The 27,624-nt window shown below is 45.8% G+C and overlaps 1 protein-coding gene and 1 pseudogene across 1 annotated transcript in view; one reads left to right on the top strand and one right to left on the bottom strand.

Moving 5' to 3' along the window:
- Positions 1 to 487: 487 nt before the first annotated feature.
- On the top strand, positions 488 to 16,310 carry LOC112072967 (intersectin-2-like; annotated as a pseudogene).
- A 2,430-nt stretch (positions 16,311 to 18,740) lies between these two features.
- The window catches only part of LOC112072966 (potassium channel subfamily K member 13-like), a 10,969-nt gene continuing 2,085 nt past the window's right edge, over positions 18,741 to 27,624 (bottom strand). The window contains exons 2-4 of the mRNA XM_024140335.2: positions 24,809 to 25,347; positions 24,123 to 24,365; positions 18,741 to 21,068 (exon numbers count right to left, since the gene is read on the bottom strand). Coding sequence (XP_023996103.1) covers positions 20,907 to 21,068; positions 24,123 to 24,365; positions 24,809 to 25,347 — 944 coding nt within the window. The 3' untranslated portion in view covers positions 18,741 to 20,906. The remainder of the gene's footprint in view (positions 21,069 to 24,122; positions 24,366 to 24,808; positions 25,348 to 27,624) is intronic.

Genomic DNA, 27,624 nt, shown 5'->3' with positions numbered 1-27,624 from the left:
AAACTCACACCCTGTTAATACTGTAAATACATGATGACCCCCCCCCTAACCACACCCTGTACTCCTGTATACATATGAACCCCCCTAAAAACTCACACCGCTGTATCTACTGGTATAACATGAATGACCCCCCCTAAACTCACCACCCTGGTACTACTGTAACATGATGACCCCCCCCCTAAACTTCACACCCTGTACTAACTGTATACATGATGACCCCCCCCTAAAACTCACAGCCTGTACTACTGTATACATGATGACCCCCCTAAACTCACAACCCTGTACTAACTGTTACATGATGACCCCCCCCCTAAACTCACACCGCTGTACTACTGTTATACATGAAATGACCCCCCCTGAAACTCACACCTGTACTACCGTATACAGTGAACCCCCCCCCCCCCCTGAACTCCACCCTGTACTACCGTACCGTACTGGAGCAGTTTTGGTGTTGCTAGGCGTGAGCTCCTCCAGTTGGACAACGATCATGACCATCTCTGAATTCCGTCAGACGGCCAAGACTCAAGACATGGGCCTTATGGAACACCTGAACACCGCAGTGTACAGTAGAGTAGCATCAGTGTGGTGTGTGTGTGTGTGTGTGGTGTGTGTGTGTGTGTGTGTGTGTGTGTGTGTGTGTGTGTGTGTGTGGTGTGTGTGTGTGTGTGTGTGTGTGTGTGTGTGTGTGGGTGTGTTTAACGTTCCATGACTATCTGTAAGTCCTCGTACCATATCTCTCCTCTGTCCTGGAGGAGCTCGTGGATGTAACCCTGTCCTCTTCCTTCCTGGGGACCTTCATAGACTCCAGACTGTTTAGAGTCAGCAACACCCTGGAGAGAACGAGAGAGAGAGAAGAACAGAGAGAGAGAGAGAGAACAGACAGAGAGACAGAGAGAGAGAGAGAACAGAGAGAGAGACAGAGAGAGGAGGAGAACAGAGGAGAGAACCAGAGAGAGAGAGAAAACAGAGAGAGAGACAGAACAGACAGAGAGCAGAGAGAGAGCAGAGAGAACAGAGAGAGAGAAAACAGAGAGAGAGAGAGACAGAACAGACAGGGAGAGAGAAGATGAGCAGAGAGAGAACAAAAGAGAGAGAGAACAGAGAGAACAGAGAGAGAGAGAATAACAGACAGAGAGACAGAGAGAGAGAGAAGAGACGAGAGAGAGAGAGAGAGAGAGAGAGAGAGAGAGAGAGAGAGAGAGAGAGAGAGAGACAAGAGAACAGAGAGAACAGAGAGCACAGAGAGAGGCGCGAGAGAGAGAGAGAGAGAAATCGACATGTATACTTTATAGCACTCAGACAAACACAGTGAGTGTACATCACTGACAACACACACAACTCCAGTTCAACAGTGAGCACTAAGACAACACACCCAAGACAAGAGCAGAGTGCCCATATTGATTCTGTAGATCCCATATAGGGGCTCCTTTTGCTCTTTCTCCAGTCACCACCCGCACTTCCTGTTCCCTAGATTCTTACAAATCTGTAGCTTCGTCCTTCACTGTGTGTTCTCTCTCGCCTCCCCTCCTCTCTCGCCTCTAACTGTGTTCTCTCTCTCTCCTCTCTTCCCTCTAACCTTTTCTCTCCTCCCCTCCCTCCTCCTCTTCTCCCTCCCTAGACCTGTGTTTCCTCTCCATCCCCTCCCCTCCCTCCTCTCTCCCTCCCTCTAACCTGTGTTCTCTCTCCTCCTCCCCTCTCCTCTTCTCCTCTAACGCTGTGTTCTCTCTGCCCTCCCCTCCCTCTAACCTGTGTTCTGATCTCCTCCCTTCCCCTCTCCTCTGCTCCCTCCCTCTAACCGTGTTCTCTCTCCCTCCCCTCCCTCTCTCTCTCCCTTCCTTAACCTGCTGTTGCTCTCTCCCTCCCCTCCCTCCTCTCTCTACCTTCCCTCTAAACCTGTGTTCTTGCTCTCCTCCCCTCCCTCTAACCTGTGTTCTCCCTCTCTCCCTCTAACATGTGTTCTCTCTCCTCCCTCCCTCTAACCTGTGTTCTCTCTCCCTCCCCTCCCCTCCTCTCTCCTCCTCTAACCTGTGTTCTCTCTCCCTCCCCTCTCCTCTCATCTCTCTCCCTCTAACCTGTGTTCCTCCTCTCCCTCCCCTCTCCTCTAACCCTGTGTTCTCTCTCCCTCCCTTCCCTCTCCTCTCTCCCATCCCTCCTAACCTGTGTCCCTCTGCTCTCTCTCTCCCTCCCCCTCCCTCTTCCTCTCTCTCTCCTCGTAACCTGTGTTCTCTCTGGCCTCCCTCCTCTAACCTGGTGTTCTCTTCTCCCTCCCTTCTCTCCTCTCTCCCTCCCTCTAAACCTTTGTGTTCTCTTCTCCCTCCCCCTCCCTCTAACTGTGTTCTCTCTCCGCACTCCCTCCCTCTCCTCTCTCCCTCCCTCCTAACCTGTGTTCTCTCTCCCTCCCTCCCTCTTAACCTGTGTCTCTCTCCCCCCTCCCTCCCTCCCTCTCTCCCTCCTCTAACCTGTGTCTCTCTCCCTCCCCTCCCTCTACTGTGTTCTCTCTCCCTCCCTCCCTCTCCTCTCTCCCCTCCCTCTAACCTGTGTTCTCTCTCCCTCCCCTCCCTCTCCTCTCTCTCTCTACCTCTAACCTGGTGTTCTCTTCTCCCTCTCTTCCCTCTAACCTGTGTTCTCCTCTCCTCTCCTCTCTCCCTCTAACCTGTGTTCTCTCTTCCCTCTAACCTGTGGTTTTCTCTCCCCTCTAACCTGTGTTCTCTCTGCCTCCCCTCCCTCTCCCTCTCTCTCCTCCTAACCTGTGTTTCTCCTCTCTCTCTCTCTCCCTCTAACCTGTGTTCTCTTCCTCTCTCTCTCCCTCTAACCCTGTGGTTTCTCTCCCTCCCCTCCCTCTCCTCTCTCTCCTCGGGCCTCTAACCTGTGTTCTCTCTCCTCTCTCTCTCCCTCTACCTCGTGTTCTTCCTCCTCCTCTCTCTCCCTCTAACCTGTGTTCTCTCTCCCTCCCTCCCTCTCCTCTCTCCCTCCTCTAACCTGGTGTTCTCTCTCCTCCCCTCCCTCTCCTCCTCTCTCTCCCTCTAAACCGGTGTTCTCTTCCTCTCTTCTCTCTCCCTCTAACCTGTGTTCTCTCTCCTCTCCTCTCTCCCCTCTAACCTGTGTTCTCTCTCCTCTCCCTTCTTCTCCCTCTATACCTGTGTTCTTCTTCTCCCTCTAACCTGTGTTCTCATCTCCCTCTAACCTGTGTTCTCTCCCTGCCTCCCTCTCCTCTCCTCTCTCCTCAAACCTGGGTTCTCTTCCTCTCTCTCTCCTCTAAACCTGTGTTCTCTCTCCCCTCGCCCTCCCTCTCTCTCTCGTCTTCCCTCTAAACCTGTGTTCTCTTTCGCCTCTCCTCTCTCCCTCTAACCTGTGTTATCTCTCCCTCTAACCTGTGTTTCTCTCTCCCTCAACCTGTGTTCTCTCTCCCTCTCCCTTCTCCCTCTAACCTGTGTTCTCTCTCCTCTCCTCTCTCTCTCACCTCTAACCTGTGTTTCCTCTCCCTCCCCTCCCTTCTTCTCTCCCTCCCTCTAACCTGTGTTCCTCTCTCCTCCCTCCTCCTCTCTCCCTCCCTCTAAACCTGTGGTTCTCTCCCCTCCTCTCCTCTTCTCTCACCTTATAACCTGTTTTCCTCTCCCATCCCTCTCCTCTTCCTCTCGTCCCTCCTCGTAACCTGTGTTATCTCTTCCCTCTCTCCCTCCTCTACACCTGTTGTTACGTTCCCCAGTTTTTTCTGGTGTTGTGGTATGTATTTGAGTGTGTGTTTTCAGGAGATAGCTTCCTGGACGTTCTCCACATGGCTAATTGATAATTGGAGAGCCTGAACCACTCCGAGCCGCTTGCCGCCTCTCGTCAACGACGAATCAGCTGTCAACTAATATACCTTTCGCCTTCACCTGGAGGAATATAGAAAGAGGCCAGTGTTCTGTTCAGGAAAAGAACGATCTTTTTTTGGAGGAGCAGAATAATGTAGAAGGAAGGATAATTTGGGAAAGAATTGGAGGCGAGAGAGAATCCTTAGCTTAGAGGATTTTGATTGTGCATAAAGTGTTTGGTTGTTTTTTTTCAGAGTTGGGTAATGTACTATTAAGTTGTGTTGCTGAGGGAGCTGGATTTTGGTTGTTTTTTAATGGTCCTTTTAAGTTATCCCTTTTTTCAATCTTATATGGTTTTATAGGGACAGGACGGGCTCAATATTAAGGCGCGGGTCGGCAAGGCGTGGTTGGGGGGACACCTGGTTTTGGATATTTGAAATCTATTGTTTTTTGTTAATAATGTTTGTTCATTCTGTCTGGCTGGGGGCGATGGGGGGGTTTCTCAATCATATATATCACTTTGGTTTACCGCCCGGAGGGGGTGGAACAGGGAGAGAAAGGGTAGCAACAGACTACAAGAGAACGTTTGGTGGCTGGAGGAAGTTTGCTTTGTTTAGGCAAAGGAGGGCCCCCCGGTCCGAAGGGGAGAGTAGAGAAGGGGGAGGACAGGGGAGAGAACAGAGAGGGGAGGACAAGGGAGAGTAGGAAAAGACAGGGAACACATCTAAATGGAATGAAGAGAGGAAGAATAGGACAGGAGAACATGCAGTGAGAGAAAGAGGAGGGAAGTGATGAATGAACTTCATGTATCTTTCTGATACATACCAACCTGCTGAGGTGTGCTGATTTATACATGAACAGTTGTATGTTCATATTGAACATTGAGTTTCCTCCATCAGAAAATCGCCACAGACTACCGCTGTAAAGGCATGCCCTTATCCAGCTTCCTGCTGAAGCCCATGCAGAGGATCACACGCTACCCTCTGCACATCAAGAACGTAAGAGAGAGTAAACGTGTGACTGTGTGCTCATGATTACATTATAACATGTCATTCTGCAGAAGCTCTTATCCAGAGTTACGTACAGTAGAGAGTGAATCAAACCCACAGTGAATCAAACTCAGTGTGAATCAAACCCACGATGAATCAAACCCACGGTGAATCAAACCTACAGTGAATCAAACCCACGATGAATCAAACCCACGGTGAATCAAACCTACAGTGAATCAAACCCAGTGTGAATCAAACCCACAGTGAATCAAACCCACAGTGAATCAAACCCACGGTAAATCAAACCCACAGTGAATCAAACCCACAGTGAATCAAACCCACAGTGAATCAAACCCAGTGTGAATCAAACCCAAGGTGAATCAAACCCACAGTGAATCAAACCCAGTGTGAATCAATTCCACAGTGAATCAAACCCAGGGTGAATCAAACCCACGGTAAATCAAACCCACAGTGAATCAAACCCACGGTGAATCAAACCCGCAGTGAATCAAACCCAGTGTGAATCAAACCCAGTGTGAATCAAACCCAGTGTGAATCAAACCCACAGTGAATCAAACCCAGTGAATCAAACCCACAGTGAATCAAACCCAGTGAATCAAACCCACAGTGAATCAAACCCACAGTGAATCAAACCCAGTGTGCTCTACCCACTGAGCCACATGGGACTATTTATCTATAGTACCTGGGTGTGTATTAGTATTGTGTACAAACATGTAACCTATGTGTATTTCTTGTGTCAGGAGTTTTTCCTAGCCACCGTGCATCTGAATTCTTGTGTCAGGAGTTTTTCCCAGCCACCGTAGTTCTACATCTGTATTGGTTGCTCTGTGGGGTTTTAGGCTGGGTTTCTGTAATGCACTTTGTGACTGCTGATTTTTAAAATGGGGCTTTATAAAACACATTTGATTGATTTTCAGATCCTGGAGAGTACCCAGGAGGAGCATGCTGACTGCGGGCCCCTGAGAGAGGCCCTGGAGCGGGCTGAGGAGCTGTGTACTCAGGTCAACGAGGGGGTCAGGGAGAAGGAGAACTGTGACAGGCTCGAGTGGATACAGTCACACGTACAGTGTGAGGGAGTCACAGAGGTAGACACTCACATGTAGTCTCACTTGCTCACACACACACACACATTGTACACATACACACACCGTATATACACAGATAGTATTTCACTCACACACACACACACACTGTACACATACAACACACACACCGTATATACACAGATAGTATCTCCACTCCACACACACACACACACACACACACACACACACACACACACACACACACAACACACACACAACACACACACACACACACAACACCACACCACCACACACACACCACACACACACACACACACCACACATCACACCACACACCACACATTCACATACACATACGTATATACACATTATCTCACACAGCAACTGACACATAGACACACGTTACCATATTATTATACACAAGAATATCTCACACTTCCACACACACACACACCATCACACACACACACCACTACACACACACACACACACACACACACACAACACACACAACACACACACACACACACACACAACACACACACACACACACACACACACACATACCTCTGTAACCTGTGTCTCCCCTGCAGAACTTGGTGTTTAATTCTCGTGACTTAACTGCCTGGGCCTCGTAACGTGCTGGCACAGTGGGAAGGTGTATAAGGTGAAGAGCAATAAGGAGCTGTGGGCTTTCCTTTTAACGACTTCCTGTTGCTCACCCACGCTGCCAGAGCAGTTCACGCTCCTACGGACAGACAACTCTCACAGCAAGAACAGCACACAGCTTAAGAGTTACAAGCCGGGTGAGAGACACACACACACACGCGCCGCGCTGCGCGCCACGGGCATGCTGACAGACCACATGCCACGGGACATGTTTGACAGGCACACGCCACGGACACGCTGACAGACACGCCACGGACATGTTAACAGACACACACCACGGACATGCTGACAGACACACGCCACGGACACCGTTGACAGACACACGCACGACATGTGACAGACACACACCACGGACATGTTGACAGACACACACCACGACACGTTGACAGACACAACCACGGACGTTGACAGACACACACCACGGACATGTTGACACACACGCCACGGACACGCTGACAGACACGCCTAGACATGTTAACAAGACACACACCACGGAACATGCTGACAGACACACGCCACGACACGTTGCAGACACACGCCTACGCACAGTTGACAGACACACACCACGGACATGTGACAGACACAACACCACGACACTGACAACACACACCACGGACAGTTGACAGACACACACACGACAGTTGACAGACACCACACCACGGACACGTGACAGACACACACCACGGACTACGTTGACAGCACACACACACGGACATGTTGACAGACACACACACGGACATGTTGACAGACACACCCACGGAACATGTTGACAGACACACACCACGGACACGTTGACAGACACACACCACGACTGTTGACAAGACACACACCAACGACACGTTGACAGACAACACACCACGGACATGTTGACAGACACACACCACGGACACGTTTGACAACCACACACCACGGACATGTTGACAGACACACACCACGACATGTTGACAGACAACACCACGGACATGCTGACAGACACACACCACGGACATGTTGACAGACACACGCCACGGACATGTTGACGACACACACCACGGACATGCTTGACAGACACACGCCACTGACACGCCACGGACATGTGACAACCACACCACGGAATGTACATACACACCCACGGACATGTTGACAGACACACGCCACGACATGCTGACAGACACGCCACGACATGCTGACAGACACACGCCACGACACCCATGGACATGCTGACAGACACGCCACGGTATGTTGACACACACACAGAGTTGACAGACACGCCACGGACATGTTGACAGACACACGCCACGGACTATGTGACGGACACACGCCACGACATGTTGACAGACACAACGCCACGACATGCTGACAGACACGCATGACATGCTACGACGCACGGTATGTTACAGACACGCCACAGGTACTTTGACAGACACGCCACGGACATGTTGACAGACACACGCCACGACATGGTTGACGACACACCCACGACATGTTGACAACACGCTACGACATGCTGACAACACGCCACGACATGTTGATCATTCTTTACCCCAGGATACTTCAATGGGTGACTCATTCTTACCCCAGGATACTTCAACGGTGACTATCTCTTTACCCAGATACTTCAACGTGACTACATTCTTTACCCAGGATACTTCAACGGTACTATCAGTTCTTTACCCCAGGACTACTTCCAACGGGTGACTATCATTCTTTACCCAATACTTCAACGGGTGACTCATTCTTTACCAGGATACTTCAACGGTGACTATCTTTACCCCAGATACTTCAACGGGTGACTATATTCTTTACCCCAGGAACTTCAACGTGACTTCATTCTTTACCCAGGATACTTCAACGGTGACTATCATTCTTTACCCAGATACTTCAACGTGACTATCATTCTTACCCCAGGATACTCAACAGGTGATATCATTCTTTACCCAGATACTTCAACGGTGTACTATACTCTTACCCCAGGAACTCACAGATGACATACATTACTCCCAGAAGACTTCAACGCGAACTTTACAGATATAACCCACAGAGGATACATAACACGGTACATTCTTCTTTACCCCAGGATACTTCAACGGGTGACTATCATTCTTTACCCCAGGATACTTCAACGTGCGGACCATCATTCTTGTACCTCCAACGATACTTCAACGGACCTTTACCCAGATACTTGCAACCTACTCATTCTTTACCCACGGATACTGTCAACGGGTACTATCTATTCTTACCCCAGGTACTACAACAGGTGACTATCTCATTCTTTACCCAGGATACTTCAACGGGTGACTATCGTTCTTTACCCAGGATACTTCAAGGGACTATCACTTTACCCAGGATACTTCAACGGGTGACTATCATTCTTTACCCCAGATACTTAACGGTGACTATCATTCATACCCCAGATACTTCAACGTGACATATCCAGAGAATAAAGAAAAAGGACCACGTATCTGCAGCATAGAGATGATTATTTATTGACAGACAGAACCAACAGCTTACCTTTCTACCTAATCGCCTTCGTCAGAGCCTTGGGTGGGAAAGGTGGGAGCACCTTATGGCTTTTGTTAAAGCTGAGCTGAACGTGTTTGGCTACACATTTTGCTAGTCTACGAATGTATCTTAAGTCAGTATGGAGCTTATGACTCTGGTATAATGTCATGTTATGAAGAGCTTTAAGTCTGTGTATAATTGTCATGGTTATGATGACGGCTTATGAAGTCTGTGTATAATGTCATGTTATGAAGGTTATGAAGTCTGTCGTATAATGTCATTGGTTATGAGAGCTTATGAATCTGTGTAATAATGTCATGGTTATGAGAGCTTATGAAGTCTGTGTATAATGTCATGGTTATGAGAGGCTATGAAGTCTGTGTATAATGTTATGGTTATGAGAGGCTTATGAAGTCTGTGTATAATCATGGTTATAGAGCTTATGAAGCGTGCTGATGCTGTGGAGTTAATGACGTATAGGTCATGTTATGAGAGGCTTATGAAGCGTGTGATATGATGTCATGGTTATGAGCAGAAGGCTTCAGAAGCGTAGTGATGATGTCATGGTTATGAGAGGCTTATGAAGTCTGTGTATAATGTCATCGTTATGAGAGCTTATGAAACATGTGGTAATGTCATGGTTATGAAAGGCTTATGAAGTCTGTGTATAATGTCATTGTTATGAGAGCTTATACGTGTGTATATTCATGTTATAAGCTTATGAAGTGTGTGATACTTCATGTTATGAGAGGCTTATGAAGCGTGTATGATTGTCATGGTATGAGAGGCTTATGAAGCGTGTGTAATGTCATGGATATGAGAGGCTATGAAATCTGTGCTATAATGTCATGTTATGAGAGGCTTATGAAGCCTGTGTATACTGTCATGGTTATGAGAGGCTTATGAAGGCCTGTGTGTAATGTCATGGTTATGAGAGGCTTATGAAGCGTGTATGTCATGGTTATGAGAGCTTATGAAGCCTGTGTATAAATGTTCATGTTATGAGAGGCTTATGAAGCGTGTGTATGATTGTCATGGTTATGAGAGGCTTATGAAGCGTGTGTGTAATGTCATGGTTATGAGAGGCTTATGAACCTGTGTGAATGTTCATGTGTATGAAAGCTTATGAAGCGTGTGTTTAATGTCATGGTTTATGAGAGGCTTATGAAGCGTGTGTGTCCTCCTGTAGCCGTGTTCCTCAACGAGATTCTAGTGAAGCTGCCTGACTCTCCAGTGAAGAGCCCTTCTTCCACACTCCAACATAGACAGAGTTACAGCCTCAAAACAGAGAACATCAATGAGAGGTGACACACACACACACACATCTCACACAAACGTACTGACACACACACACATCTCTCTCAAACACACACACACACACACACACACACACACACAACACACACCACACACACACACACACACACACACAACACACACACACACACACACACACACACCCACACACACCACACACACCACACACACACACACACAAATGCAGTTACACATGCCACACACACTTCTATGCAGCAGTCACACATTCCGTTGTCCTTGCTCACGGTGTGTTGTCCGTTCTGCAGGACGGCCTGGTCCAGAAGATCAAGGCTGCGTGTGAGGACTTCTTCCAGATGAAAGAAGAAGAGAGCAAAGGCCTACCAAGGTAGTAGCCTCCACACACACACACACACACACACACCAATAGTAAATCAGTAGTCCTAGTAATATTCTGACCTCTCCCCCGTGTGTATTCTGACTCCTCCCCCGTGTATTCTGACTCCCCCCCCTGTGTATTCTGACTCCCCCCCCTGTGTATTTCTGACTCCTCCCTCCTGTGCGCAGGGTAGCCTAGTGGTTAGAGACGTTGGACTAGTAACTGAAAGGTTGCAAGTTCAAATCCCCGACCTGACTAAGTACAAATCTGTCGTTCTGCCCTGAACAAGGCAGTTAACCCACTGTTCCTAGGCCGTCATTGAAAAAAATAGAATTTGTTCTTAACTGACTTGCCTAGTTAAATAAAGTTAAATAAAAAAATTAAAATTCTCACCCCTTCTCCTCTGTATTCTGACTCCTCCCCCTGTCTATTCTGACCCCTCCCCCTCTATATTCTGACTCCTCCCCCTCTATAGTCTGACTCCTCCCGCTCTATATTCTGACTCCTCCCCCTCTATATTCTGACTCCTCCCCCTGTATATTCTGACTCCTCCTGTTATTTCTGACTCCTCTGTGTATTGCTCATCCTCCTTCCCCCTGTGTATTCTGACTCCTCTCCCCTGTATATTCTGACTCATCCCCTGTATATTCTGACTCCTCCTGTGTATTCTCACCCCTCCCCCTGTGATTCTGACTCCTCCCCCTGTATATTCTGACTCATCCCCCTGTATATATTCTGACTCCTCCTGTGTATTCTGATCCTCCTCTGTATCTGACTCCTCCCCTGTATATTCTGACTCCTCCTGTGATTTCGACTCCTGTGTATTCTCACCCCTCCTCCTGTGTATTCTGACTCTCCCCCTGTATATTCGACTCCTGCCCTGTATATTCTGACTCCTCCTGTGTATTCTGACTCCTCTCTGTATTCTGACCTCCTCCCCCTCTATATTCTGACTCCTCCTGTACTATTCTGACTCCTCCTGATGTATTCTGACTCTCCCCTGTATATTCTGACTCCTCCTGTGTATTCTGACTCCTCCTGTGTATTCTGACTCCTCCTCTGTATTCTGACTCCTCCCCCTGTATATTCTGATCCTCTGTGTATTCTGACTCCTCCTGGTATTCTGACCCTCCCTGTATATTCTGACTCCTCCTGTGTATTCGACTCCTCCTGTGTATTCTGACTCCTCCTGTGTATTCTGACTCCTCCTGTGTATTCTGACTCCTCCTGTGTTATTCTGACTCCTCCCTGTATATTCTGACTCCTCCTGTGTATTCTGACTCCTCCTCGTTGATTTCTGACTCCTCGCTGTGTATTCTGACTTCCTCCTGGTATTCTGACTCCTCTCTGTATTCTACTCCCTCCTGTGTATTCTGACTCCTCCCTGTATATTCTGACTCCTCCTGTGTATTCTGACTCCTCCTCCTGTGTATTCTGACTCCTCCTGTGTATTCTCACCCCTCCTCCTGTGTATTCTGACTCCTCCCTGTATTTCTGACTCCTCCCTGTGCTATTCTGACTCCTCCTGTGTATCTACCCCTCCTCCTGTGTATTTCTGACTCCTCCCCTGTATATTCTGACTCCTCCCCCTGTATATTCTGACTCCTCTGTGTATTCTGATCCTCCTCTTATTCGACCCCCCCCTGTATATTCTGACTCCTCCTGTGTATTCTGACTCCTCCCCTGTATTCATTCTGACTCCTCCTGTGTATTCTGACTTCCTGTGTATCTGACTCCTCCTGTGTATTCTGACTCTCCTGTTTATTCTTGACTCTCCTTTTATCTGACTCCTCCTGTGTATTCTGACTCCTCCCCCGTATATTCTGACTCCTCCTTATATCTTGACCCCCTGTGTATTCTGACTCCTCCTGTGTATTTGACTCCCCTGTGTATTCTGACCTCTCCCTGTATATTCTGACTCCTCCTGTGTATTTCTGACTCCTCCTGTGTATATTCGACTCCTCCTGTATATTCTTCTGACTCCTCCTCTGTATTCTACTCCTCCTCTATATTCTGACTCCTCCCCTTATATTCTGACTCCTCCTGTATATTCTGACTCCCCCCCTGTTTATTCTGACTCCTCCTGTGTATTTCTGACCCTCCCTGTATTCTGACTCCTCCTAGTTATCTGACTCCTCCCCCTGTTATTCTATCTCCTGTATATCTTGACTCTCCCCTGTAATCTATTCTGACTCCTCCTGTATATTCTGACTCCCCCTGTGTATTCTGACTCCTCCTCTGTATTCTGACTCCTCCTGTATATTCTGACTCCTCCTCTGTATTCTGACTCCCCCTGTGTATTCTGACTCCTCCTCTGTATTCTGACTCCTCCTCTGTATTCTCACCCCTCCTCCTGTGTATTCTGACTCCTCCTGTGTATTCTGACTCCTCCTGTATATTCTGTATGTCTACAGCTCGTTCTCTGAAGGCCAGTGGAATCGGCCGTCTGTTAGTCACCGTCCTGGAGGCCACTGAACTGAAGTCCTGCAAACCCAACGGTGAGGCTTGTACGCATCATGCAGTACATGGTTTACCCACACAGCACACGTGAACTAGTACCATCTGACCACACCATGAATGTTTCCATTGTAACACTGTAACTCTTGTACAGACTGTTCATCATTTGAGCACTGGTATGTAATAAAAACCTTCTCCTTTCACCTCCTCCTCCTTGTCCTCCCCCTACTCCTCTTCACCTCCTTCTTCCGTCTCCTCCTTATCCTCCCCTTATCCTCCCCTCCCAACTCTCCTCCTCCTCTCCTCCCTCCTCCTCCCCACTAGGTAAGAGTAACCCTTACTGTGAGGTGACCATGGGAGGTCAGAACTACACCTCCAAGACTCTGAGTGACACAGTCAACCCCAAGTGGAACTTTAACTGTCAGTTCAACATCAGAGACCTGTACCAGGAAGTGCTCTGTATCACCATCTTCCAGAGGGACCAGTTCTCCCCTGACGGTCAGCACACACTCACACACACAGTCTTGTACAGCTAACCTTGTGGGGGGGACACAATTCAGTCCCATTCAAAATCCTATTTTCCCTAAACCCCAACCTGTACTCTTACCCTAACCCCAAAACATAACCTTAAACCTAACCCAAAAACATAACCCTTAACGTGATTCTAACCCCAACACTAATTCTAACCTCATGTTGGTCAAATGTTTGTTTGTTTTCTATTCTTGTGGGAACTTCTGGCCCCTACAAGAATAGTTAAACACGTCCACACACACGCACGCACGCACGCACGCACGGACGGACAGACGGACGGACGGTGACACTACATTCAGACAACTGCCAGATCTTACAATACCTGGATAGGTGTTTAACATATCAGCTAACCACATCATATGATATAGCAATCCGATGCCTGACTGTGCAGTCCATGGCGTGGGACGTAAACATTGATTGATGCAATTCAAGTGCAACGTCTGCAATCTAGTAGGCCTGGAACACGACCTCTATCTATGGGTAATGTGTCAGACGGCTAACTAGTCTCTCAGACAGCTAACTAGTCTCTCAGACAGCTAACTAGTCTCTCAGACAGCTAACTAGTCTCTCATTCAGCTAACTAGTCTCTCAGACGGCTAACTAGTCTCTCATTCAGCTAACTAGTCTCTCAGACGGCTAGCTAGTCTCTCAGATGGCTAACTAGTCTCTCTTCTCGGCCATTACCCAGACATCCTGGGTCGTACGGAGGTTCCCGTGGCAACCATAAAGGAGTTGGAGAACAAGGGGCTGGTGATGCGCCGCTTGCTACTCCACGAGGTCCCCACTGGAGAGGTGTGTGTCCGCCTCGACCTGCAGCTCTTCCAAAACAGTGCATCCAAATAAGGACATCCTGGCCAACACTGGAAGCCCAAATAAGGACATCTTGACCTGCAGCCACCTGGGGATGGGAGGGACTTGTTATAAATTGTATCTAATTGCTGGTCTAGGGTCAGATACTTATTAATCCTGTTAATGATTAAGGTTGGGATCTGGGGTTGGGCCAGGGCTAACTTTTACCTGGAGCTGCAATGGGAAACACTGATGAGGTGATGGGAACCCTCCCTCCTCGTCTGAGGTCAGACCGTCCTTAGCAATGATCTGAGGACAGTTTAGTCTTTTAGGACAGTTTACTGGTATACTGGTGGTGAGCAGGGTTGGGTTAGTGTAAAGCTGATCCTAGATCTGCGTTTAGGAGCAGCTTCTAACAGTAGTGGTTCTACTTGTACCAGCACTAACACTGATGGCCTGCCTATGCTCTCCTCTGCTACAGACCGGCTCTCATTCTGCCAAGTTTTGCTTTTGTGAACTCAACCCAGGCCAATGTTGGATGAAACTATTTATTTAGTGAAGGATCGTCTTAACTCTATATTTGTTCAAGCTAAGATGTTGTTTGGGAAGGTAAAATACTAGGTCAAATGGGGAGAGACGTTAGGAAAGTGTGGTGTTTCCTGCCATGGATGGGTCCTCACGTCCAGCGATAAACTCAGGACTTCCCTGCTGGGCGTTTATAGTACTGCATCGTAACCAGCTGCTTTTCTTTTATCTCAATCTGTTTTCTCTTTTAACTGCAGGAACATCTGCAGAGGATCTTTAGGATACTGTGGTGGCATAGATCTCCTGATTAACGCTAGTTTTAAAACCAACTCTCTTTCTTTGCAGTATAAATGTTCTGCCGACCTTAAGGAGATCTTGTTCTTTAGTGGCGGTGTTGTTGCCTCAGAAATACTGTAAAAGGAAAATGCGTCTTTAGTTGATTCCAATCCTGGGCCCATATTCATAAAGAGGTTCAGAGTAGGAGTGCAGGAACATGTGCGATCCGTTTCGCTTTTTAGATCATAGTGAATAAGATGATATGGACAGAGGGGACCTGATCCTAGATCCTAGCCTGGTCCCAGATCTGTTTGGGCTTTTGCCTACTCCGATGTCATTGTCAAGTCAGACTTCATGTTCTGCATGACGATTCCATAAGGAGTTGGTCAGAGAGCAGTAACAGACTGGCACCCAGGCTAGATCCACACTGCTACTCTGACACTCAGTGAATATGGACCCAGAACCCTCCAGTGGCTCTATAACCACTAGCTCCACCCAGGGGTGTGGTCACAGAACCCTCCAGTGGCTCTATAACCACTAGCTCCACCCAGGTGTGGTCACAGAACCCCCAGTGCTCTATAACCACTAGCTCCACCCAGGGGTGTTGACTATAACTATGCAGATGTTTTAATCAGCCTTTCATCACAGCATTGTAATCAGGTGCTTGAATAATCTCTTAGTAGCCTTTCATATTTACCACATTGAACAGAGAAAGGATCCTGAGAATAGTCTTTGAAGGATAAGACTCCATTCAACTATATATGTGAAATCATTTATTTTTAATAATAATCATTAAAAATGTGTAAGACAGAATGGACATGTATTTAGCTGACTACATTATGCTGATATACCAGAGATTTTCTAAATCATTGTTTTAATTTAAGCTGCACAAGTCTTCTATTGGGCTGTTATTCATTGGAGTTGAACTGTAGTCCTGTGATGTCAGTAACTCTATGTATGATTTACTGTTCTAACAAGAGTGCATCCTACATTACTGCCTGATATGCAGTGTGTTCACAATGGCACAGCACTCACTGATTCTGGTTCTATCAGGATAATAAAAGGTGTTTAAAACAAACTGGCTAAGCGTGTTCATTTTATTTTGTGCATAGCAGTAGTAATACTAGTAGGTTCGTTTAGTGGTTTGAGTCATGACATGTTGAGGCATGTTTTTAGTCTACATTTGGGGCAATATTTCCAAAGAACCACAATGCATAATCATCAGTATCTGCTGTGCCTCTGATCACAGGTAGGCCTACACCAGAACAAAGTCTGTGCCTCTGATCACAGGTTAGCCTACATCAGAACAGGAAGTCTGTGCCTCTGATGCACAGGTAGCCTACACCAGAACAGGAACTCTTGCCTCTGATGCACAGTAGGCCTACATCAGAACAGGAAGTCTGTGCCTCTGATGCACAGGTAGGCCTACACCAACAGAAGTCGTGCCTCTGATGCACAGGTAGGCCTACACCAGAAACAGGAAGTCTGTGCCTCTGATGCACAGTAGGCCTACATCAGAACAGAAGTCTGTCTCTGATGCACAGTAGGCCTACACCAGAACAGAAGTCTGTGCCTCTGATGCACAGGTAGCCGTACACCAGAACAGGAAGTCTGTGCCTCTGATGCACAGGTAGGCCTACACCAGAACAGAAGCTTGTGCCTCTGATGCACAGTAGCCTACACCAGAACAGGAAGTCTGTGCCTGTGCACAGGTAGGCCTAAACCAGAACAGGAAGTCTGTGCCTCTGATGCACAGGTAGCCTCACCAGAACAGGAAGTCTGTGCTCTGATGCACAGTAGCCTACACCAGAACAGGAAGTCTGTCCTCTGATGACAGGTAGCCTACACGCAGACAGAAGTCTGTGCCTCTGATGCACAGGTAGGCCTACACCAAACAGGAAGTCGTGCCTCTGATGCACAGGTAGCCTACACCAGAACAGGAAGTCTGTGCCTCTGATGCACATGGAGCCTACACCAGAACAGGAAGCTCTGCCTCTGATGCACAGGTAGGCCTACACCAGAACAGGAAGTCTGTGCCTCTGATGCACAGGTAGGCCTAAACCAGAACAGGAAGTCTGTGCCTCTGATGCACAGGTAGGCTACACCAGAACAGGAAGTCTGTTCTCTGATGCACAGGTAGGCCTACACCAGAACAGGAAGTCTGTGCCTCTATGCACAGGTAGGCTACACCAAGAACAGAAATCTTGCCTCTGAATGCAACAGTACAGCCTTACCCAAGAACAGGAAGTCTGTGCCTCTGATGCACAGGTAGGCCTACACCAGAACAGGAAGTCTGTGTGGGTGTTGACTTGTTGTAATGGGTCTAGCCTACTGTTGGGAAAATAAACTTTTTTCCACACAAACTTGTTTGATGAGCTTTTGAGGGCTTCAGAGAAACTGTTAATCCCTGGTGTTGATTTGGTTATGAGAAATGTAAAGTATTAATCCTTGTGTATTAGTAGGATGAGCTGTTTGCGAGCGGCAACATAAACCTGTTTTGGTGTTTTTCTCTGCCTCCTATGACGTGCCAAATGCCAAATCATAAGAAACAATGTGTTGTTACACAATATAAAATAATAAAAAAACATTGACAGATTATGAGAATACATTGCATAAAGGATGCAATACACTCCCGAAAAGAAAAAAATCCTAAACATACACTGCTGCCATAATGTACAATACGATCATAACTTAAACTGATGAACTCCATAAAGAAAACAGCCCAGCAATTCAATGAATTCAAAGTCATGTTTATACAAACCCTTTCATTCTTAAAAAAATCCCATCACATTGCTCTGTTTACATTATTTCAACACCGTTATTGCTTACATTGTTTTAAGTGGCGCAAAGGGACTGCAACAGGGAGAGCGATGGGAAGACCCGATTCTAAATCCTTTCGGAGTTTACCTTTCATGTAAAACAAGGTTTTCGAACATTACACTGGACAGTTTCACCGACGTTGCGTGTAATGTTACTCGACAGTCCCCTGATTTAACGTGCAAAGCGTTGCCTGACAGAGCCTCAATAGAAGAGAGGGGCTAAAGGAAGGGGGGGGGGTCTTTTGATGCCGTGCATCATCCATTATTCAGGTGTGGTGACTCCTCTGTGTCCCCGCTGGTGACTCCTCTGTGTCCCCCGCTCCAGACCACATGCAGACAGAAACACACACAGGCACGCATCAGTTCTCCGGCTACAAAAACAACAGCTGTCTGATTAGCACCACAAGTATATAAAGTTCTACCTTCACATTATGCTGCAGCTCTTGAATAATGATTCCCTCCAAGGACAAGTGTTTATGTGCTACTTAATATCTGTTGTTCCTGGAACATGTGGAAGTGTCTCGCGTTGAACTCTTCATATGAAAGGAGCACTGGGCACATTAGTGCCTTCGGGAAAGTATTCAGACCCCTTGACTTTTTCCACATTTTTGTTAGGTTAAAGCATTATTCTACAATTGATTCAATAGTTTTTTTCTTCCACTTATCAAATCTACACACAATACCCCATAATGACAAAGAAAAAACTGTTTTTTGGAATTTTTGCTAAATTAATAAAATAGAAAAATTGATATTATATTTACATAAGTATTCAGACCCTTTACTCAGTACTTTGAAGCACATTTGGCAACGATTACAGCCTCGGGTCTTCTTGGGTATAATGCTACAACCTTTGCACACCTGTATTTGGGGAGTTTCTACCATTCTTCTCTGCAGATCCTCTCAAGCTCTGTTAGGTTGGATGGGGAGTGTCACTGCACAGCTATTTTCACGTCTCTCCAGAGATGTTCGATCGGGTTCAAGTCCGGGCTCTGGCTGGACCACTCAAGGACATTCATGGCTTGGTTTTTGCTCTGACATGCACTGTTAACTGTGGGACCTTATACAGACAGGTGTGTGCCTTTCCAAATCATGTCCAATCAATTGAATTTACCACTGGTGGACTCCAATCAAGTTATGGAAACATCTCTAGGATGATCAATGGAAACAGGATGCACCTGAGCTCAATTTCAAGTCTCATAGTAATGGGTCTGAATATTTATGTAAATTAGGCAAAACATTCTACAAACCTGTTTTTGCTTTGTCATTGTGTGTGTAGACTGCTGGGGATTTGTTTAACTTAATCCATTTTAGAATAAGGCTGTAACGTAACATTTAGAAAAAGTCATGGGGTCTGAGTACTTTCCGAAGGCACTGTATGTGCAAGTCATACATTAAGATTAGTCTTCTTTCTCTCTCACACATTTTCTTCTCAAGATTCCTTATTGTTATTTAAAAACCAAAGAGATGAATAAGTAGAACTCTGTTACAGAAAAATTATGGCTACTAGCGCTTCTGGAATCAATAACTGTATCAGTACATTGTGTTGTTTGATTTCGTTGATAACATTTTGGAACAATTTTTACAATACAGTGTGATGTCTTGCAGATGTTTATAGAGTGAAGGGGAGTTCCTCAAGATCTTCATGTATTTGTCAACTGATTTCAACTTCTGGACACCTAATAATTTATTCAAGCATAAAAAACATGATCTGTCTCCTACACATAACATGAGATTGTCCTCTACAATAAAATAAAAAAATACTGTACAGGACTGTTTGGCGTCTTCCTTTAGAACATTTGGGAAAAATAACCCCCAATATTTCCAGCACAATGGCTGTGTCATGGTCATTCCGGTACAAAATGGCAGCCATGCCAGAGAATTTAATGTTCATTTCTCTACCATAAGCCGCCTTCAATGTCATTTTCGAGAACTTGGCAGTACGTTCAACCGGCCTCACAACCGTAGACCACGTGTAACCACGCCAGCCCAGGACCTCCACATGCGGCTTCATCACCTGCAGGATCTTCTGAGACCATCCACCCGGATAGCTGATGAAACTGAGGTGTATTTCTGTCTGTAATAAAGCCCTTTTTTGGGGTGAAAACTCATTCTGATTGGCTCCCTAGTGGGTGGGCCTATGCCCTCCCAGGCCAACCCATGGCTGCGCCCCCTGCCCAGTCATGTGAAATCCATAGATTAGGGTCCAATTAATATTATTTCAATGGACTGATTTCCTTCTATGAACTGTAACTCAGTAAAATCGTTGAAATTGTTGCATGTTATGTTTATATTATTTCAGTATAGTTCTTTATGGATCATGTCCAGTGGGCTACATCATTGGTTCCGTTCCAAAACCTTTTCCAACTGTGACCCAAACCACATCCTTTAGTAAGCACTTGGGTGTCCAGTTCGTCTCTCGGATCACGTGTTCTTGAGACGTCAACACATGGTTTTGAGAGACGGTGATGATAGTAGCGTATATATTTTCACAGACTTGTGTTTTAATGATGATAAATCTCTGTATAATGTGCAGTATCTTTGTGGACATCCAGTGTGAATACATGTCATTTAGCTGATGTCTTTATCCGTAACATATATTTTACATATGGGTGGTCCCGGGAATCAAACCCACTATCCTGACATTGCAATCGCCGTGCCAACTGAGCTAAAGAGGACTACCACGAAGATGACTAATAATCGTCTTGTTTTTTATTCTCCTTCCTCCTGTCTTTGTTTCTTTGTTAGTACTTTTATTAGGTTATTTTATGATGTGAAGCACTTTGTTACTTGTACTGAAAATAAATAAATAAATAAAAAATAAATCTAGTTATTATTATGAGTATTGTAATAGTCAGTCATCTGTCGACACTGGTCTCAGCCAGCCTGTTGTTCATGATGCCCAGCGCCCCCACTCCTCCAGAAAATCCATTTGGTCTGTTTTGGTTGGAGACGGACGGTCGAGGGATCCCATTAGTTGCTGCCTCCGACAGCTGCTTCTGCATCAGTGCCAGGTTCACCTGCAGAGGAGAGAAGAGGTTCACGTGATACTTTAATAACTATAATGAACAAAAATATAAATGCAACAGTTTAAAAGATTTTACTGTGTTACGGTACTTATAAGGACATCAGTCAATTGAAATAAATTCATTAGTCCCTAATCAAATACAATTTTATTGGTCACATACACATGGTTAGATGTTAATGCAGGTGTAGCGAAATGCTTGCATGGATTTCACATGACTGGGAATACGTGTATGCATCTGTTGGTCACAGATACCTTAAAAAAAAAGTTGGAGTGTGGATCAGAAAACCAGTCAGTATCTGGTGTGACCACCATTTGCCTCATGCAGCGTGACACATCTCCTTCACATAGAGTTGATCAGGGTGTTGATTGTGGCCTGTGGAATGTTGCCCCACTCTTCAATGGCTGTGCCAAGTTTCTGGATATTGGCGGGAACTGAAACACGCTGTCGTACACGTTGATTCAGAGCATCCCTAACCTGCTCGATAGGTGACATGTCTGGTGAGTATGCATGCCATGGAAGAACTGGGACATTTTCAGCTTCCACTAATTGTGTACAGATCCTTACGACATGGGGGTCGTTCATTATCATGCTGAAACATGAGGTGATTGTGGCAGATGAATGGCACAACAACGGGCCTCAGGATCTCGTCACAGTATCTCTGCATTCAAATTGCCATCGATAAAATGCAATTGTGTTTGTTGTCCGTAGTTTATGCCTGCCCAATACCATAACCCCACCATGGGGCACTCCTGTTCACAACGTTGATATCAGCAAACCGCTCGCCCACACAACGCCATACACATGGTCTGGGTTCTGAGGCTTGTTGGACATACTGACAAATTCTTTAAAATGGCGTTGGAGGCGGCTTATGGTAAAGAAATGACAAATTAAATTATCTGGCAAAAGCTCTGGTGGACATTCCTGCAGTCAGCATGCCAATTGCACTCTCCCTCAAAACTCAAGACATCTATGGCATTGTGTTGTGTGAAAACGGTGCACATTTTAGAGTGGCCTTTTATTGTCCCCAGAACAAGGGGAACCTGAGTAATGATCATGCTGTTTAATCAGCTTCTTGATATGCCACACCTGTCAGGTGGATAGATTATCTTGGCAAAAGGAGAAATGCTCACTAACAGAAATGTAAACAAATTTGTTCACAACATTTTAGAGAAAGAAGCTTTTTGTGCGTATGGAACATTTCTGGGATCTTTTATTTCAGCTCACGAAACCAACGCTTTACATGTTGCTTTACAACATGTAATGACAAAGTTAACTGTCCAAAGAGACAGGAAGCTGATTTAATTGTCCAAAGAGACAGAAATGTTTGGTAACGCTTAAAGGTACACTCAGCCGAGACGACGTTGCACGTACAATGTAAATACAATATTGGGTAAATATCCACAACAACTAATAGTGTTGAAGAGCGGCGAGCGGCTTTGAAACAAAATTTGTTAACTCAGAGCTAAAATCTCATGTTATTTGATCAGATTCTGAATTACGGTACATTTCTGTTTATGTAGTCTCTCCTCTCTAGATAACAAATCCTCATAGATGTTTAGAACAAAGATGTACAACATACCTGCTTTAAAGGCAGACTCAGCGAGATGAAGTGCAGCACTGCAGATATTGCTATGAGCTCGATGCAAGACTGTCTCACAGTCACACAGAGTAGTCTATCACGAGCAAGGGTGCGCTTTCAGGCTGCTACAACACAATATCTACGGGACCAAAACACCTGAGAAGTTTAGCCTCGCGCTTCAACACTATTAGTTGTTGTGGATATTTACCCAATATTGTATTTACATTGTACGTGCAACGTCGTCTCGGCTGAGTGTACTTTAAGCGTTACCAAACATTTCTGTCTCTTTGGACAATTAAATCAGCTTCCTGTCTCTTTGGACAGTTAAATCAGCTTCCTGTCTCTTTGGACAGTTAAATCAGCTTCCTGTTCTTTGGACAGTTAAATCAGCTTCCTGTCTCTTTGGACAGTTAAATTAGTTTTCTGTCTCTTTGGACAGTTAAATCAGCTTCCTGTCTCTTTGGACAGTTAAATTAGTTTTCTGTCTCTTTGGACAGTTAAATCAGTTCCTGTCTCTTTGGACAGTTAAATTAGTTTTCTGTCTCTTTGGACAGTTAAATCAGTTTCTGTCTCTTGGACAGTTAAATCAGCTTCCTGTCACTTTGGACAGTTAAATTAGTTTTCTGTCTCTTTGGACAGTTAAATCAGTTCCTGTCTCTTTGGACAGTTAAATCAGCTTCCTTGTATCTTTGGACAGTTAAATTCGTTTTCTGTCTCTTTGGACAGTTTAAATCAGTTCTGTCCTTTGGACAGTTAAATTAGTTTTCTGTCTCTTTGGACAGTTAAATCATCTTCCTTCTGTTGGACAGTTAATTAGTTTTCTGTCTCTTTGGACAGTTAAATCAGTTCCTGTCTCTTTGGACAGTTAAATTAGTTTTCTGTCTCTTTGGACAGTTAAATCAGTTCCTGTCTCTTTGGACAGTTAAATCAGCTTCCTGTCACTTTGGACAGTTTAAATTAGTTTTCTGTCTCTTTGGACAGTTAAATCAGTTCCTGTCTCTTTGGACAGTTAAATCAGCTTCCTGTATCTTTGGACAGTTAAATTCGGTTTTCTGTCTCTTTGGACAGTTAAATCAGTTCCTGTCTCTTTGGACAGTTAAATCAGCTTCCTGTCTCTTTGGACAGTTAAATCAGCTTCCTGTCTCTTTGGACAGTTAAATCAGCTTAGAGTTAGCATCTCCGAACTGCTTGCTTACCAAAAGGATATACAAAAATATATTTTCAACAACATAGACAATAGATGGCACATTCCATATATTGCACGACAACAACACTAACCAACATCAATCGGGTGCAGTCTGAAACTTTGATTTAAATTTGTCCGTTTCAATTCATGGCCACACCAGGTGCTACTAGATACTGTAAATACAGTGAATAACCCCCCCCCCCCCATTTATAAACAGGGGCTTCTGACTAGAAATGAAACAGAGTGAACCTTAACCATGCTTTTTACCCGGGACATTCACCTTATTGGTCGCCAGTAAGTCCCTCATGGAGATCATCTCCCCAGACATCCGCCGGCCTCCATCCGTCTCGCTCTCGTTCACTGCGTCCGTTTCTATGGAGACAGTCCGCCGCGCCCGGGGGTGTCCGTGTCCAGTGCTGGTGGGCATCACGGCGTTCCGGCGCGGCCGGAGTCTCTTCCCGATCCCGGCGGAGCAGCAGCGGCAGCAGAGAATGCCCAGCTTTCTCAGCAGCCAGTTAAGAGTCTGCTTGAGTTTTGGGAAAACGAAACTTTGAAATTCAGAGACATGAATTAATAATAGTAGTAAAACACCCACATACCTAGAGGGAGAAGCCGGTTTGTGTGTACTACAGGAGTCTGCTGAGCCCGGCCTCCCCAATTAAGGTGCCACCAACCTCGTGTGTGTGTGTGTCCATCTTACAGTGGCCCAGGACCTGTCTCTTATACACATCTAGATGTGTATAAGAGACAGATGCTTGTGTGTGTGTGTGTGTGTGTGTGTGTGTGTGTGTGTGTGTGTGTGTGTGTGTGTGTGTGTGTGTGTGTGTGTGTGTGTGGAAGAGGAATAGAGCAAGAGAGAGAGCGAGCCAGTAGACCGAGGAAAGGACAGAGAATGGACAATTAGAGCTCGCCATCTTGCACTGAATGTGTGTGCATAAAACAAATATAGCTACATAAAAACATCACCTGCTTGATGACGATAGATATGACGTTGAACAGCGAGTAGATACAGCAGACACCCATCAATATAAACAGGAAGTTCCCCAGTCTGTAGGCTGTCTGGTTCCTATCATACGAAACCCTCTGGCTGCTCACCATGTCCCCGAACCCGATGGTGCTAAACGCCACAAAACAGAAGTACAGCGAATCCAGATATCCCCAGCCCTCTGCCGCCGAATACATGGCAGAGGCACAGCAGGAGATCACCACAGCGGCCACGCAGAGAATTAGCATCACATAGTACACTGAAGGCTTCCATCCAGCCAAAATGTCCCCGTCTCTATCTCTGGGTCCTGGCAGTGACGCCTCCCTGCGGCCATCGTGGGGCACGACGCCCTGGCGCCGGCGCTGCAGCTCGTGGCACGACTTGAGGACGAAGGCGAGCACGGTGATGATACGCTCCAGGAAGAGGTTGAAGAAGAGGATGGTAGAGGCGCAGCCGATCAGGCCGTAGAAGATGAGGAAGACTTTGCCGCTGACCGTGGCCGGGGTGGTCATGCCAAATCCTGACCCGGAGAGAGAAGGGGAGGGGGACAGAGGGATGGGAGGCGGGGGAGAGAGAGAGGGGGAGGGACGAGAGAGAGAGAGAAAGAGACACATTTCCCTCAGATTACAGACCCACAAAGAATTCGAAAACAAATCCAATTTTGATGAACTCCCATATCTACTGGGTGAAATACCACAGTGTGACATCACAGCAGCAATATTTGTGACCTGTTGCCACAAGAAAAGGGCAACCATTGAAGAAAAAACACCATTGTAAATACAACCTATATTTATGTTTATATATTTTCCCTTTTGTACTATTTGTACATCATTACAACACTGTATATAGACAATATGACATTTGAAATGTCTTTATTCTTTTGGAACTTTTGTGAGTGTAATGTTTACTGTTAATTTTTTATTGTTAATTTCACTTTTGTTTATGATCTGTTTCACTTGCTTTGGGAATATAAACATATGTTTCCCATGCCAATAAAGCCCCTTAAATTGAAATTGAATTTGAATTGAAAGAAAAATGATGAGAGTATAATTACCTAACATTACCTAACCCCCTCTCCCCGTCTGTCTGTTCCTAAAAAGCCCACTCATGCATCCCTCGTTCACTTCCAAGGTAAAGGAGAATAAAGTAAACCAGGTTGCCATAGGTGACGATGTCTCTTAATACTTCCAGTTTTTTTCTAAGCATCTGTCTCTTCCTCTCTCTCATTCCTCGCTCCTCTTCTCCTTACCCTGGAGTGAAATGATAATTTAGTGACGGGGGTTTTCATTACCATTCTCACAGATGTGCTCCTCGGAGATGAAAGAGAAGTCTCTAAAACAACTTCTCCTTCAAAAAGAAAGACCCAGAGCAACTGAACATGCTTGAGACTAGGCTACTGGAGGGAAGGGAAAATAGATGCTTGAGACTAGGCTACTGGAGGGAAGGGAAAATAGATGCTTGAGACTAGGCTACTTGGAAAGGGAAGGGAAATAGATGCTTGAGACTAGGCTACTGGAGGGAAGGGAAAATAGATGCTTGAGACTAGGCTACTGGAGGGAAGGGAAAATAGATGCTTGAGACTAGGCTACTGGAGGGAAGGGAAATAGATGCTTGAGACTAGGCTACTGGAGGGAAGGGAAAATAGATGCTTGAGACTAGGCTACTGGAGGGAAGGGAAAATAGATGCTTGAGACTAGGCTACTGGAGGGAAGGGAAAATAGATGCTTGAGACTAGGCTACTGGAGGGAAGGGAAAATAGATGCTTGAGACTAGGCTACTGGAGGGAAGGGAAAATAGATGCTTGCTGCACGGAATGGCTTTAATATGGCTTCTGTTTGTGTTGTCCACCTTTTAATTATCTTATATGTTGACGGCGGTATACCTATAGCCTTTACCATATAGCCTATACCATATAGCCTTTACCAATAGCTCTTTACCCTATAGCCTTTACCATATAGCCTATACCATATAGCCTTTACCATATAGCCTTACCATATAGCCTTTACCCTATAGCCTTTACCCTATAGCCTTTTAACCCTATAGCCTATACCCTATAGCCTTTACCTATAGCCTTTACCATATAGCCTTTACCATATAGCCTTTACTCATAGCCGCCTTTACCCTATAGCCTTTACCATATAAGCCTTTACCATATAGCCTTTACCCTATAGCCTATACCCTATAGCCTATACATATAGCCTTTACCATATAGCCTTTACCCTATAGCCTTTACCCTATAGCCTTTCCTATGCCTTTCCCTATAGCCTTTCACCCTATAGCTTTACCCTATAGCCTTACCATATAGCCTTTACCCTATAGCCTTTCCCATATAGCCTTTACCTATAGCCTTTCCCATTAGCCTTTACCCTACAGCCTATACCATATTGCCTTTACCCAGTACCATTTCAAATAGCCCATGGTCCCTGACAAATCAATTCAAACCAGTAACATAATAAAAACTTCATATCAAGTTGATATTATTTTGTTGTTTTGTCGGGTCTCTGAAAACAAAATATAGTTTTTTGCAGCAATAGAAAATGTTTGTTATTGACTTATCTAATTAATAAGATTATGACAAGATCCCACAAAACAGTATGCATTGTCCTTCAGCTGTGACCATGGGGATAGAGTTCCTCCAGCCTTGACCATGGGGATAGAGTTCCTCCGAGCCTTGACCATGGGGATAGAGTTCCTCCATCCTTGACCATGGGGATAGAGTTTCTCCAGCCTTGACCATGGGGATAGAGCTCCTCCAGCCTTGACCATGGGGATAGAGTTCCTCCATCCTTGACCAGGC

Source organism: Salvelinus sp. IW2-2015, unplaced genomic scaffold, assembly GCF_002910315.2.
Source record: "Salvelinus sp. IW2-2015 unplaced genomic scaffold, ASM291031v2 Un_scaffold2108, whole genome shotgun sequence".
Lineage (NCBI taxonomy): Eukaryota > Metazoa > Chordata > Actinopteri > Salmoniformes > Salmonidae > Salvelinus > Salvelinus sp. IW2-2015.
This window is presented reverse-complemented; position numbering and strand designations above follow the sequence as displayed.